General features: G+C 40.7%; 1 protein-coding gene across 1 annotated transcript; it reads right to left on the reverse strand.

Moving 5' to 3' along the window:
* Nucleotides 1-4,618: 4,618 nt before the first annotated feature.
* LOC137180507 (NLR family CARD domain-containing protein 3-like) lies at nt 4,619-13,848 on the reverse strand. The gene is made up of 5 exons (XM_067585896.1): nt 12,017-13,848; nt 11,566-11,739; nt 7,482-7,655; nt 6,394-6,440; nt 4,619-5,379 (listed from the first exon to the last, which is right to left on the reverse strand). Exons 1-5 carry the CDS (start codon nt 13,846-13,848, stop codon nt 4,838-4,840), a joined length of 2,769 nt encoding a protein of 922 aa, XP_067441997.1. The 3' UTR covers nt 4,619-4,837.
* Nucleotides 13,849-14,364: the final 516 nt, after the last annotated feature.

The following is a 14,364-nucleotide window of genomic DNA, read 5'->3' on the forward strand; positions in this document are numbered from 1 at the left end:
AAATTTCCACTGGTTTCCATTCCGTCTTAAAGCTTGGTTGTTGCTAGTAACACTAAAGACATCATTTAAGCAGATGAATATTGTTTGTTTGATGAAGACACATTTTTGAGTGATTAAGAATTAAGCCCTTATTACATCTAATACTGCAAAAAGCAAAAGATGTAATTAATTTAGGCAGCAAAACAATTATTCCCTGATTGGACGGATTTAAACATCAGTATGATATTTATATCGATAAAGATTAGCAGCTGCGTTCACTGTTGGGGAGAAATGTGGCTCATTAAGACCACAGGCTGACAGTCTCAGCTGCTTCGAGCAAATTTTTCCTGATGCAAGAAGTCTGCATTCCTGCATTTAACTTCAAAGCCAGCAAGAGGGAAAGGAGATGGCTATTAGCATAGATTAGCATATACCTACCGATGCACTCCTCTTTCCAACAGTTGTTAGTTTAAACACTCCACACAGGGACTGGAGGGCTCACATATTGTGTTTTAGTATTGCAAGTATAAGCATTTATAGAAAATGGCAGCAGGAGTAGCTCCTATACATTTTTGTGTATTAACATTGAATATCTGCTTTGCTTTGTTTTGGTTTTTGAATCTGTATAGTTGAATCTCACTGTTTAGATTCGTCAAACTCCATGAACTAGGAGCGGGAATCTTTGAGAATCTCACGATTTGGTTTAGAATCAATTCTCGTTTCAAAACTGATTCTCAGTCTCATTTTTAGCCTCATACTGCAACACACTGTGTGCCAGATCGTTCATTGGTGACCTTAGTCCACTAAAATGCAATATGAAACAGAGCCTGGCTGTTAAGATAAATGAACTTGTCGTGTGAGTACACAGCTTTGAAAAGAAACTGCATTAATTTGGAAGAATCTTACAGTCTACTGCCTGTATGCGAATAATGAAATGAATGTAATGTAATTTACTGACCAATATCAGTTGTTCAATGTCTTTCGTAAAAACAGAAGTTGGCATCACGCTGCGTTTGGCCAATCACACATTGCAAATGCACATTCCTGGCGCATTAATCTGTTATGTGAACAGTGTATTTGTCTGTTTACCTCCTTACGATCGTAACAAAAGATAAAACAGTTGCCACAGTGATAACTTTCCATAGCTGTAAAATCCTGTCTGTGAGTATTAAAAAACACTGTTTGTTTTGGCTTCTGATAAGTCCTTAAAGAGTAAATGTATATATCCAAACTCCCTCCCTCCCAGTTTATTCAAAAAATGCAGCAGAGGACTGCAGGGCAGCGACTGCAGGGGGCGTGGCCTTGTGGATGTGTTGTGTATGACACGGGAGGTATTTCATGACGTAGATAAGTCCCTAACGGTTGACTCTATGTCAGCATTGGCCTTGCAAGGTTTGGGACCGATTTAAAACAAAACGTGTTGAGCCATTTTCATCCCATGAAATGGCGATTTTTATATATTTGGTTTCAGTGTCAATATTAACACCAGCATTGATGTGTTTCATTACAGTACAGTCATATAATTTAGTTTACAGCTCAAAAACATGTTTAAGTGTGCAGTACCTCTTTAAATGTATTAATCTGCAACTCACACTTGACTTTCTGGATTGTATTTCTGTCTCACTGGTACCTCAAACAACACGCCCACTCCACCGCAGCCCCCTGCACCATAGCACCAAACTGCCGGATTTAGTCTGAATGGCCGTTGTTATGACCTGGCTCTTAGGCCATGACAAATAAAGGGAAATACTAACGGTTGTACTCAAAATCAAGCAATTCTAATTTTTAAAAGGTTGCAACAAAATATTAATCTAATGTGGGGAATGGTGTAAATGTGTAGTGTTGTATGAAACTAAAAATAAAATGAAGACAAAGACAAAATACAAAATATCATAAGCTCTGAAGTCAAGAAAAGGAGATAGTGAGGTTAAGTAGAAAATAGATAAACATTAAGCTCCCCACCCTCCATCTCCCACATATTATTTACAATATACTGGCTTGTTGGAGGCAAACCTGTTTGCCTAAATTTGTAAAATATATGTGCAAATTGTACAAAATTCTATGCAAAATATATGTAAGCCAAATTGTAGGATCATGTACAAGTAACAGAGTTACAGTTGGCTTTCTCCAGCTGGCTTATAAAGCATTAAACGTAATAAGAAATATGGTTTCTGTAACTGGAGTAGAGAATTAGAGAAACCAGGTTTCTTTAGCTACATGTCTTCAAGAAACTGCCAATTTCCTGGTCATGTATAGAGGGAAGTGGGTTTCTAATTTGCTTTTTACAAGTATATGTACATGACTACAGAGAGAGTCTTGGTGTGACAGCAGAGCAGGGAAATGAAAGGAAAGATGAATAGACACTGCGCCGCCTCTTTGTATTCAAATAAGTCCAACTTAAAGTCTGCTCACACCGGTATTTAAAACAGTGAAGTTTTGCAGTGAATTCAGTTCATTCCAATATAATTGCCGCAATCGGTGAATTTTTTTGTCATGTTCAATTTTGATAAACTTTTACCTGCAAACTCGTGCCAATAGCAAGCCATCTTGACAGAGCTGACCTTTGAGGGGATGAAGAGCCTGACAGTCCAAAGTAGAGATTAACTGTGTGTCACCATCCAGTTTTACTAAATCACCTCCGTCAGAGTATAAACTGTTTTACAGCAGAGACCTGGATTACACACAGTTATGAGACAGAAGTCCATGGCACAAATGAAATGAAATGGTGTGCAATAGGGAGTAAACACCACATTGTGGGTGTATGATGTGCTGTTGTGTGTAGCTTTGTATTTTGTATGGTGTGTTCTGTGTGTTGTTTAGTTTAGTTTTTTTTTTTGGTTTTTTGTTTGTTTGTTTTTTTGCTTTGTACTGTTTGTTGTTGTGCTGTTGTATGTTTTGATTGTGGGGGACAACGGATGCAAATTAGCTTTGAGCTAACTCCACTGCAGTGCATCTTTAATGTTTAAAACTGCACACCGTCCCAATCAATAAATCAAATCAAACAAATAGAGAGAAGCTTGCAGAGCTGTTGTGACTGACTAGTGCTAGCCCAGCTGTTGTGTTAGCGGTTAGCTTGTCAGCTACAGCAGTTCACCAACTGGCCCTGCAAATAGTCACTACGTCACCTAGTTTCATGTTTTTCGAAAGAAAGAAAAAATAACAGTCTATATTTTAACTGTCAGTTAATATTCTACTAAAAAGATACTAGAATCGAACATCAAAGATTAGACATTAAAGAACAGATCTAGACCATACTCTGTATTTTACAGAGACCCAACATTCCCCCCAATAATAAAATATTATTATTTTCATAATGTCATCCATCACATTTTTTAACCCTCCAAGTCTTTTTTTTCCCTCCCACACTGAAGCATAATCTAATTACACAGCATTTAAAGCAGACAAATCTCCTATGTTGTGAATATATTCACTATATTTGTATCAAACCATGCCACCAGTATAGTGATGAGATAAGTGTTTTCAGTTGTGAGGCAAAAAATAAAAATTGAATCAGTAAATGAAAACAATGCCTCATTGAGCCTATTTGATGCTCTTCAGTTGTTTCCTCAGTCAGCCTGGTGAAGATGCTGTCCAGCTGCTGACAGATCAGATGCTTCTGAGGACAGTGACTCTGCAGCGGAGGTCGGGGTGGATGTGGATTTAACAGATGGATGTTTTAGTAATGGAGCTGACATTTTGCGTCTGGTACACATTCAGGGTCAGAGAGCAAATAGTCCACTGGTTTTCTCACTTTTTGAACCTGGTTTTTGAACACCACTTGCCAGTGAAGCCAGTGAACCATTAATGTGTAGGAATGAGAGGAAAAACCAAGGCGAATGCCTGCGTCTGTGACCTTCAGCAACTTCCTTAATACTGATGACATTCTCAGTTAGGGAAAGAGTGAGAATGAGGTACTGCGGAGGCCCCATGTCTGGGTTTGCCTGGGGAGCCTGATGTCTGAAGAGCCAGATTTAAGGTGTTTCCTCACAGTCTTATTTGAACTGTTATTATTTAGCTTTGATACAATTTGATGGAAATTATACAGGAATTTGTTTTGCTTTGTTTTGTTTCGTTTGATTTGTTTTGATTTAACCACAAGATGGTGGCAAATCACCATCAGTACAGTTGACACAGATTATGGCTTTATTACTGAATGATGTCTTATATCCTCTATTATCCTATAGGATGCCTTCTGTGATGTATGAAAACATCACAAAAAAAAGAGTCTGAACCTTTATCCCAAAAACTTGAACAGCTGTTACTTTTCATCAGATATTTAGTTTTCCCTTTTTCAGGATATGTACAAACTGGAGTCAATGGGCCTCATGCACAAAACACTCATACGAACAGATTCATTCTTAAGATGCACCTACAAGTGATTTAAGAAAATCTGGGGCATTCATCAGTTTTCTCAGAATTTTCTCTGAGGTACAAATAAAATTTGCAAGTGTTCCAGAGCTGTTGCACAAGTCATGAATAGTTCATCTCTGCCTTTCTTCAAAAGAGGAGAAACATATGTTTGACTTAGAATAATGTCTTAATATGAATGAATTTGGAGTCTAAATATGATACCAAATAAAATGTATAACTAAAACAAAATCAGTGTAAAATTAGTATTCTGTTCACAGTATTATTATCATCATGGCTGCCAAGTTACCATTTTTTATACAGTCTGTTAGTTTCAAGTTTAGGCAGTTAAGAGAGTTGGTTAAATCCAACTTGGAAGACCCATACGAGCAAACCTCACAGAGAAAAGTCAGAGTTTTAGGGTAAAAACACGTAAATGTTGTTGCATGAGGCCCAATGTGTGCTTATGAGCAGTGTTAGTGTTTCTATACACAGGAGGAGACTCTGCCTCTTACAGTGAACACAGAAACACTGAAGAACCAGACGACCCAAACCCAAACCCAGGATAAAGGCGCTCAGTGAATGTGGTGTTGAAGGTGTGGAGATGGATCAGTGTGTCAGAGGAGACTCCGTAGAAGGACAGAGTGCCATCAGGATAGTCCACATACACTGCTACTCTGTTAGGGACAGAGGAGGAGAAGGTGGGGAGAGGGATTGATGCTTCTGTAGTATTGTGACAGACATAGTAACCTTCATTCGAGCATTTCAGATTCCAGGACTGATCGTGTCTTACAAACCCACAGTCACCACAGTTTCTTTGTGTTTTGATTCCTGTGTGAGTCACTGACATAAGAACATCTCCTTCCCATTCGACCTCCCAGTAACAGCGACCAGTCAGACCATTTCTGCACCCCAGCTGAAGCCAGTCATCAAATCTGTCTGGACAATTAATATATGGGTTCTCCTCCGTCACTGCTGTCACCTTCCTGTTGTTGTCAGACAGTTTAAGCTCCCTGTGTGCTGTGTTTGTGTCCAGTGTGAGTTCACAGACATCTGATGGAGAAAACAGCACACAATGCAGCTGCAGTTTATCATCTAACACACCTGAATTGTTTTTGTTGATTTATTAACAGACTGATTGTTGTTATTCTATATTATTCTTATGGTCATGAAATTCCATGTGCAAACTCAAATCAACAATGTGTTAGTCCAATACTGTCTTCCTTCTCTTCTTTCTGTTTCTCTCAGCTCCAAGCTCACTGGTTTCTACTGAAGACAGAAATCTTTAAAAACTCCTCACAGATGTGATTTCATTTTTTTTGAAAGGCTCTGTAATTTCTTAAAACAGCTGACTGCTGTAGTCTTTCACAAACAAACAAACAGGAGGAAATAGTGCAACTGTTTGGGACTATTTTCAGTGGTGGATGATTCCACATTTGGTGCTTTAATGAGTATTTCTGGCAGCAGAAACGGTATGAGTGGCATTGAATCAAAATAAACTACAATTTGTGTTAATGGTGATGAAGGAACATGTCATCATTTTGTGTTTCTTTCAAACTGAGAATGAATACAGACACACAAGCTTCTGATTTAAACAACTTTTAACATGTGCTGCCTTGTTTTCATGAACAAAGCCAGGCAGACACTGTATGGATTAAGCCAGAATTTCTAATTTTTAGAATTTTCGCCACCTAGTTAGTTTAGAATTGGGTCAAATTTCTGCCAGATCAGCTGGGGTTTGACGTGCAGTTGGAGGTCACGATGTCTGATTAATTACCTGAACGATCAACGGTCTGATTATCAGATGATTCGTTGGATTTTTGGTCAGAAATTTTGGTTGGCTGTCTGCGGTTTGAGCAGTTTCACGGTCTGATCCAATAGTACATGTTGTGGTACTGCAGTACTTGTTTTAGTATTAACTGAGACTGCTGTGATGTAAAACTAACTCAGATCATACTGTCTGCAACAGTTCTGGTTGTGCAGAAAGGAAGATTAAAATGTGTAGTGTGATTTAACACAACATGCAAGATTAATGAAAACACAGCTTATAAGTGAACACACACTTACACTTCTTCAGACCAGGTTTCAGCCTCTGCTCTCCACAGTGGTCTACCCTAGAAGAAGAAAGTCAGAATTACCCTTTAGAGATTAATGATCTTCACTCAGATCCAAGGGCATAACTTTGGTTATGAAATGGGGTCCTCCCCCAGAAAAACAGTGATTTGAATCCCATACCCTGCATTTCTACATACATTAAGGGACTAATTCTAGACCAATACAAAATCCAGGAAACAATTAAGTTGGTCATCATGCTAAATTCTGCAAGAATAATACCTCAACAGGTCTAGAAAGAAAATATGATTATCCTGGGCCAAATTACTGAATAGCATTCTAATCAACCAACTCACAATTCCTTTCTTTCTTTTCATCCCTTCTCCAAAGACAGACAATAAATTTAACTGCTGCTGTTGGCGTTTCATTTTTGTGAACTGCCACTTGCTCATTGAAGAGTATTTTTTTAAGTGTACATGTGCATGTCCACAGACGCCAAAATATACTATGGAACCATGTAAGCAGTCTGTCTATGTCCGCTATTTATCCTTGGTAAAATTTTGGAGTATATCAGGGCCTTACAATCAGCAATTCAATTCACATTCTCAGCCAGAATCTGACAGCTGGCCAAACAGTAGCATATTAAGCACAATTTTTGCAGTTAAACAAATAATAAAAAGATTTTTAAAGTGGGGTCGATTTTGAAAGGGGGGAACATGTCCCCCTGTCCCAAGTGGAAATAACACCCCAGCCAGATCCAACATTAAGACGCAGTTCATACACAAGCCTTTATTTTCAGCCCAGGGGTCTGCTGAGGTGCAAGAGAAGTACCAGGGGCCAGAAGGCTGAAGCAAAGACTCAGGTGTGGTAGGAGTTTTTGGGAGGCCATGACTTTTGGGTTTGTTTCCTCTGTGCAATAAAATGCTCATGTGATTTTCTACTGTCATATGACAGAAAAATAACAATCCTCTCCCATTCACATACATCTTTATCAAATCTAATATGTTCATTTCCCACAGTGAGAGGTGACTTTTGTGTACTAACAGTCCTCAGCTTTTCAGTGTGACAGAGAAAGTGTGTGAGCTCTTTCTGTCTGCCCATACCCGAGACTGACCAGTCTCCAGCGTGGATCCTCCAGTCCAGCAGACAGCAGCTTCATTCCTGAGTCTCCTGGATGATTGTAGCTCAGGTCTAGCTCTCTCAGATGAGAGGGGTTGAATCTCAGAGCTGAGGCCAGAGAAGCACAGCCTTCCTCTGTGACAAGACAGCCTGACAACCTGGAGACACAAACACAATTAAAGGGGACTTATTGTGCTTTTCCATATTTACACACACAATAATAATAATAAGTTTATTTAGTATAGCACCTTTCACATAAATGAAATTCACAAAGTGCTTCACAGGACTAAGAGTTAAAAATAAGACCATAAAAACATACATAGAGTAAAAACATATGCCACAAGGTAAAATTAAAAAAAAAAAAACAAAAACAAAAAAAACACAGGCAGCAAGGTACCTCAAGTAGAAACACATGAACAAATGATCATTACACGTAACACACACCAATCAGACAACTCAAAAAGACACAAAAGTCAATTTAAAAAGATGGGTCTTCAATTGTTTTTTAAAAGCTTCTATAGAGACTGCTGACCGTATATGTACAGGAAGAGATTTCCATAATGTTGGAGCCACAAATGCAAAGGCACGATCACCTTTAGTTTTCAGCCACAAGCGAGGGACAGCCAGTAGGTCCTGGTTGGATGACCTAAGTGACCTACTGGTGACGCAGGGATGGATAAGGTCCATGATGTACTGTCCATGCAGGATTCTATATGTAATAGCAAGAACCTTAAAATTAATCCTAAAACGGATGGGCAGCTAGTGCAAAGAACTTAAATTAGGAGAGATGTGAGTCATCCTGCTGAACCTGGTTAACAGCCTTGCAGCCACATTTTGGACCATTTGTAGCCGGTTCACAGATGCTTTGCTGAGACAAGTAAAAAAGGAATTACAATAGTCCAAACAGGATGAAATGAACGCATGGACGATCATTTCTAGTTCTGGTTGTGACTTGAGTTTAGCAATATTTCGTAGATGGAAAAAACATGTACGGGTCAATGATTTAATATGCTGATCAAAATGCACAGCCTGGTCAAATATGACACCAAGATTTCTTAAGTTTGACCTAACAGCTGATGACAGGGACCCAATACCCTTAGCTACCTTGGGAGCTATACTGTCAGAGGCAATAATGAGAACCTCTTTCTTGTCAGTATTAGGCTGTAGGAAGTTGTTTGACATCCAGTCCTTAATAGCAGTCAGACAGTTGTGCAGCACAGACAGTTCATCAGGGTTATCAGGCTTAAAAGATACATAGAGCTGAATATCGTCAGCTTAACAATGATAGGAAACATCACTAAATTTGCTGATAACCTGACCTAGCGGGAGCATATATAAAGCAAAGAGAATGGGACCCAAAACGGAACCTTGCGGCACACCACAGGAAAGAGAAGCAGTTTCAGACATGTAAGGACCAAGAGAAACAGAAAAACTCCTATCTGCAAGGTAGGAAGAGAACCAGTCCAGGGCACTGCCTGAGTCTTTCAGTCATTATTCTGTGATCCACAGTGTCAAAAGCTGCGCTAAGATCCAGCAGCCCTAAAATGGAGCACTCACCCACATCTGATGACATCAATATGTCATTGGAAACTCTGAGAGGAGTAGTTTCGGTGGAATGCTTCTGACGGAAAACTGACTGGAACTTATCAAAAATGTTGTGTGCAGTCAAGACAGCAGTGAACTGTAGGCCTGTAGTTATGGGGACTGTATGGATCAAGGTTTGTTTTTTTCAGGAGGGGCTGAACAACTGCATGTTTGAAGACACAACCAGATTGCAGGGAGCTGTTTATAATAGAAACCAGGCATGGCCCAATACAGTCAAGTGCATTTTTGAGCACGGAAGAGGGTATAATGTCAACAGGGGAGGAGGAGGATCTCATACTACTCACCAGATCTGTAAGTTCTTGCATGGAAGTAGGAGAGAAGCTGTGCAAAAGCATGAGTGGAGAGGGGAAGAAATGAGGGGATAATACTAGCTCTGGCATCTCTAATTTTATCAACAAAGAAGGAAAGAAAATTGCTGCAGTCCTTATTTGACCAGACAGGCACATCCGGAGGTGCCTAAGTGACAATGTTGTTAATAGTATCAAACAGGACTTTCTGGTTGCGCCTACTGGTGGAGATAAGGTTGGAAAAATAAGAAGCCCTGGCATCTTTAATCAAGTTGTTTAGCTCGGTTAAAAGATCTTTGAAGTGAAGACGGTGAAGATTGAGCTTAGTGGATTTCTACAGTCACTCTGCCCTCCGACATCTACGCCGGAAACAACGACTGGTGTCATTTAACCATGGAGATGAATTTATGGATGGAACAGGTCGCAATTTATAAGGAGCCACTTTTTGTCCAAGATCGTGGAGCAATGACAGTTAAAAGATTGGATTAGACAATCTGTGTCTGCTTGAGGAAACAATACTGCACTTGGGTTAAAAGCTGCAGAAAACTGTCCAGCAGTGAGGTGATTTAAGATGTGAGAGCATTTCAAACTTTTACTGGGCAGAGAATCTAGTTTAAAAGACAGGTTGAACAAAACACAACTATGGTCGGTAATAGGCAGCACCTCAGAACAGAGTCAATAGATAAACCATGTGTAAAAACAAGGTCCAGGGTATGCCCCCTAATGTGTGTAAGCCCAGACATATGTTGAATACAATTGAAAGACTCAGTGACGTTGAGGAAATCGGCAGCAAAGCTGCGAGTGACATCATCCACATGAATATTAAAATCACCAACCATAAGAACCAACCTTATGGAGGATAAAAAAAATTGCTGAATTCAGATATAAAAGAACTGTTAAAACCAGGGGGTCAGTAAGTTAAAATACAATAAAACGGATTAGAAAGACCAACTTTGGTTAACTGCAGTTCAAAAGACGTGAAGATTGCAGTCTTCACCGACCGACTCTGAAAGCATTTCTTCAGGACCACAGCAAGACCTCCACTCCGGCCCGTAGATCTTGGGTGCAGATAAAAGTGCAGTCAGGTGGGCACAGTTCAATAAAAGGCAGAAATGTGCGGAGTACAGCCCAAGTCTCAGACAGAAACAGATAGTCCAATCCTTTTGAGATGAAAAATTCGTTCAATAAAAAGGATTTATGGAGCGAGCGTTCAACAGTGCTAACCTGAGGGGCACAGAGTCATTGTTAGCAGCAGCCTGGGCTAAGGGGCACAGGTACCAGGGGTCTTATCCGCCACGCACAGAGGAGCGTGGACGGGATGCCCTGTCCCTGACAACTGGAATCAGTGAGCCAGGACCTGATGTGGGGAGATGGACAGGTGAAAGAGTTGCTGCTGGCAGATGATAGGGGGTGCTGGTGCAGGAGACGATGGGATGGGATGAGACCGGAGAGGAAGAGGGGGGTTTCGGAGTGGGTGTGTGCTGTGTACACAGTCATGCATGTGGAGCAGACTGGATCGCATGCTGAAAGTTTGCCGACAGCATTTGGGTACCCTGCCTGTTGGGATGAATCACATCTCCTTTGAAGAGCGATGCACGCTCCCAGAACAAGTTAAAATTGTCAATAAAAACCAAGTTTTGAGCGCTACATTCGGAGTGGAGCCAGGTGTTCAGGCTGAGAATGTGGCTAAAGTGCTGAGCTCCGCGTCCGTGGTTTGAGTGTGAAAATGATGTGAATCATATGCTATGGCCTTCACAGTCACCGGATCTCAACCCAATTGAACATCTATGGGAGATTTAGGACTGACATATTAGACAGCACTCTCCACCACCATCATCAAAACACCAAATGGGGGAATATCTTTTTGAAGAATGGTGTTCATCCCTCCAGAAGAGTTCCAGAGACATGTACAATCAATGCCAAGTCTGAAGAACACCAGGAAAATGCCCCCCACAGCATAACATCATTGTAGGGGTCAAGCATTCAGACCTGAACCAGTTTTACCTTTTTAATTTGTCACCCATCTGTATGTATAAATGCATTTTAATATTTTGAATTGTGGGACTTTTAAAATAATCCCAGCATCAATCCTACAGATTTTTGGCATCTTCATTGACATTAACCTGAAAGTAAAGCAACAATAAAATTGTCTGTTTAAAAATGGTTGAATCTTGACCTGAGAGTCTCCAGTGCACAGTTTGGATTCTCCAGTCCAGCACAGAGAAGCTTCACTCCTGAATCCTGCAGGTCGTTGTTACTCAGTACCAGCTCTCTCAGACCAGAGGACTGGGAGCTGAGAACTGAGGACAAAGCTTCACAGCTTCTCCCTGACAGATTACAGCCACTCAGCCTGAAGGAGAGTTAGTGAGACAAAAAGTCACTAATGCTTGCAAAATTTAAAAAGTATTACACTTGGAGAATTGCCTACCCACAGCCAATTAGTTAATTAATCTTTGTATGGTGTTTATAGGGTAAAATGACAAGAAATAGTCATTGACTCACAAAGGATCACAATGCTGGAATGACAGAATAAGAGATCATTCTGTGTCGCTATATTATTTTTTTATAGATGAGTCCAACCCTACACATGTGATATAGTTAGTATCTGCAGTTGTCTATGTACTTACAGAGCTTTCTTGGAGGCTTTGACCACTGGCAGCAGCCTCAGAAGAGCCTCCTCTGAAGCAGAGTATTTCTTCAGGTCAAACACATCTAGATCTTTTTCTGATGACAGTAAGATAAAGACCAGAGCTGACCACTGAGCAGGAGACAGTTCATCTGTGGAGAGACTTCCTGATCTGAGGAACTGTTGGATCTCCTCCACGAGAGAACAATCATTCAATTCATTCAGACAGTGGAACAAATTGATGCTTCTCTCAACAGACAGGTTTTCACTTATCTTCTTCTTGATGTACTTGACTGTTTCCTGATTGCTCTCTGAGCAACCACCTCTTTTTATCAGCAGGTGTTGTAGTTTATCCTGATTGGTCTGCAGTGAAAGACCCAGGAGGAAGCGAAGGAACAAGTCCAGGTGTCCATCTGGACTCTGTAAGGCCTTGTCGATGTAAATCCTGTGCGTCTTCTTTGTAGAGTTTTTCCTTAAAAGCAGTCGCAGGTTTTGGACTGTCGGATGTGGAAAAGGCGCCACATTTTTGTTGCTGTTGATGAGTGACATTTTCACATGAAGAGCAGCAAGAAACTCCTGAACACTCAGATGGACAAAGCTGAACATCTTTTTGTCATCCTTTTTCCCACGCTCCTTTTTAAAGATCTGTGTGAACACTCCTGAGCACACTGAGGCCTCATTGAAATCAATGCCACTCTCTCTCAGGTCTTTCTCATAGAAGATCAGGTTGCCCTTTTCCAGCTGCTTAAAAGCCAGTTTTGCTAATGACTTAATGTACTGAACACACTTTTCTGGGCCATATTTTTCTTTTGTCTGATGAATCTGAAACACCACAAATTCTGTGTACATCTCAGTCAGGGTCTTGGGCAGCTCTCTTCCCTCTCTGCTTTTCCACACATCCTCCAGAACTGTGGCAGTGATCCAGCAGAAGACTGGCATGTGGCACATGATGTGGAGACTTCGTGATGCCTTGATGTGAGAGATGATTTTGTCCCGTTTGACCTGCTGCTCATCTCTGAATCTATTCCTGAAGTACTCCTCCTTCTGTGGGTCAGTGAACCCTCTGACCTCTGTCATGCTGTCAACAAAGTTTCGAGGGATCTGATAGGCTGCTGCAGGTCTTGTGGTTATCCAGATGCGAGCTGATCGTAGTAGTTTACCTTTGATGAGTTTCCTCAGTAGTACTTCTACTCTAGTTGAATTTCTTATATCATTGGAGCGAATGTCGTTGCTATTAAGGTCCAGATCAAGGCGGCTCTCATCCAGTCCATCCAAAATAAACAGAAGTTTGAACTTACTCTTGTCATAGTTGATGTTTCCTGATGACTGTAGAGATGTAAAGATGTGATTTAGAGCATCCTCTTTGATGTCTATAGTTTCTGGGATGCATTCATGAATGAGCTCTGCCAAACTAAAGTTTTCTCCCTTCAGTGGATTCAGCTCACGGAAGGTGAAGGGGAACATGAGATGCACATCTTGATTGGTTTGTCCTTTAGCCCAGTCCATCACAAACTTATGTACAAGGAATGTTTTTCCAATTCCTGCAATTCCATTGGTCAGAACTGTTCTTATAGGGTGTTTGAACATGTCACTGGGTTGAAGAGCTTTATCTGTTTCTGCTGGCTTCCCTGCCATTTCAATCTGTCTCACCTCATGCTGTGTGTTGATGTGTACGTCACCACCAGCTGTGATATACAGCTCTGTGTAGATGTCAACCAGAGGCTGCTTATCCATCATCCACCCTTCTTGTGCACACATAAATCTGTCTCGGAGGTTTGATTGAAGCATGTGTTGGTAATATGTGATGGGTTTTGCCTCTGGTACTGGAACCATCACATCTGTGTCAAACATAAATAGAAAAAACAAAGAATTAGGGGGCATTTAGACTGATTTAAACTCTGTGTGAAAAAATGCCGACTTCTCATTCATTTGAATGGGGGTAGTGCGTTGTGCAGTGAGTGTGCCATCGCAGAGGTCTCGGCAAGACACTGCAGCGGTTGTTCATAAGAAAAGTTGAACTGGCCTTAACTTTTGCCGCACTGTGATGTCATCCAGCACAGTGCTGTGTTAGCCAATCACATACATCCAAGCAGATGTTCGTGGTGGACTTAATAACGTGAATGCCGTATTCAACTGTTTACCTTGCGATCATCACAACAAAAGATAAAACAGTTGCAGCTGTGATAACGTTCCAGGGTAATAAAATCCTGTCTGTGAGAATTAAAAACCACTGTTCAGTGTTTTGGTGCCTTTAACTGCATTAATCTGTGTCTCCAACTTGACCTCCTGGATTGTATTTCTTTGTCTCACTGATACATTAAACAACATGCCCACACCAACACAACAGGA

The sequence above is a fragment of the Thunnus thynnus genome, chromosome 3, assembly GCF_963924715.1.
Source record: "Thunnus thynnus chromosome 3, fThuThy2.1, whole genome shotgun sequence".
NCBI lineage: Eukaryota > Metazoa > Chordata > Actinopteri > Scombriformes > Scombridae > Thunnus > Thunnus thynnus.

Bases quoted from the DNA above. Each gene is read 5' to 3' on its own strand.
- LOC137180507 (XM_067585896.1), bottom strand. From the start codon at position 13,848: ATGGTTCCAGTACCAGAGGCAAAACCCATCACATATTACCAACACATG. The intron at 7,656-11,565 runs GTCAAGATTCAA...TTGTGTCTCCAG, and splicing joins TGTGCACTGGAGACTCTCAG to GTTGTCAGGCTGTCTTGTCA. The intron at 5,380-6,393 runs GTAAGTGTGTGT...TTTCTCCATCAG, and splicing joins GAAACCTGGTCTGAAGAAGT to ATGTCTGTGAACTCACACTG.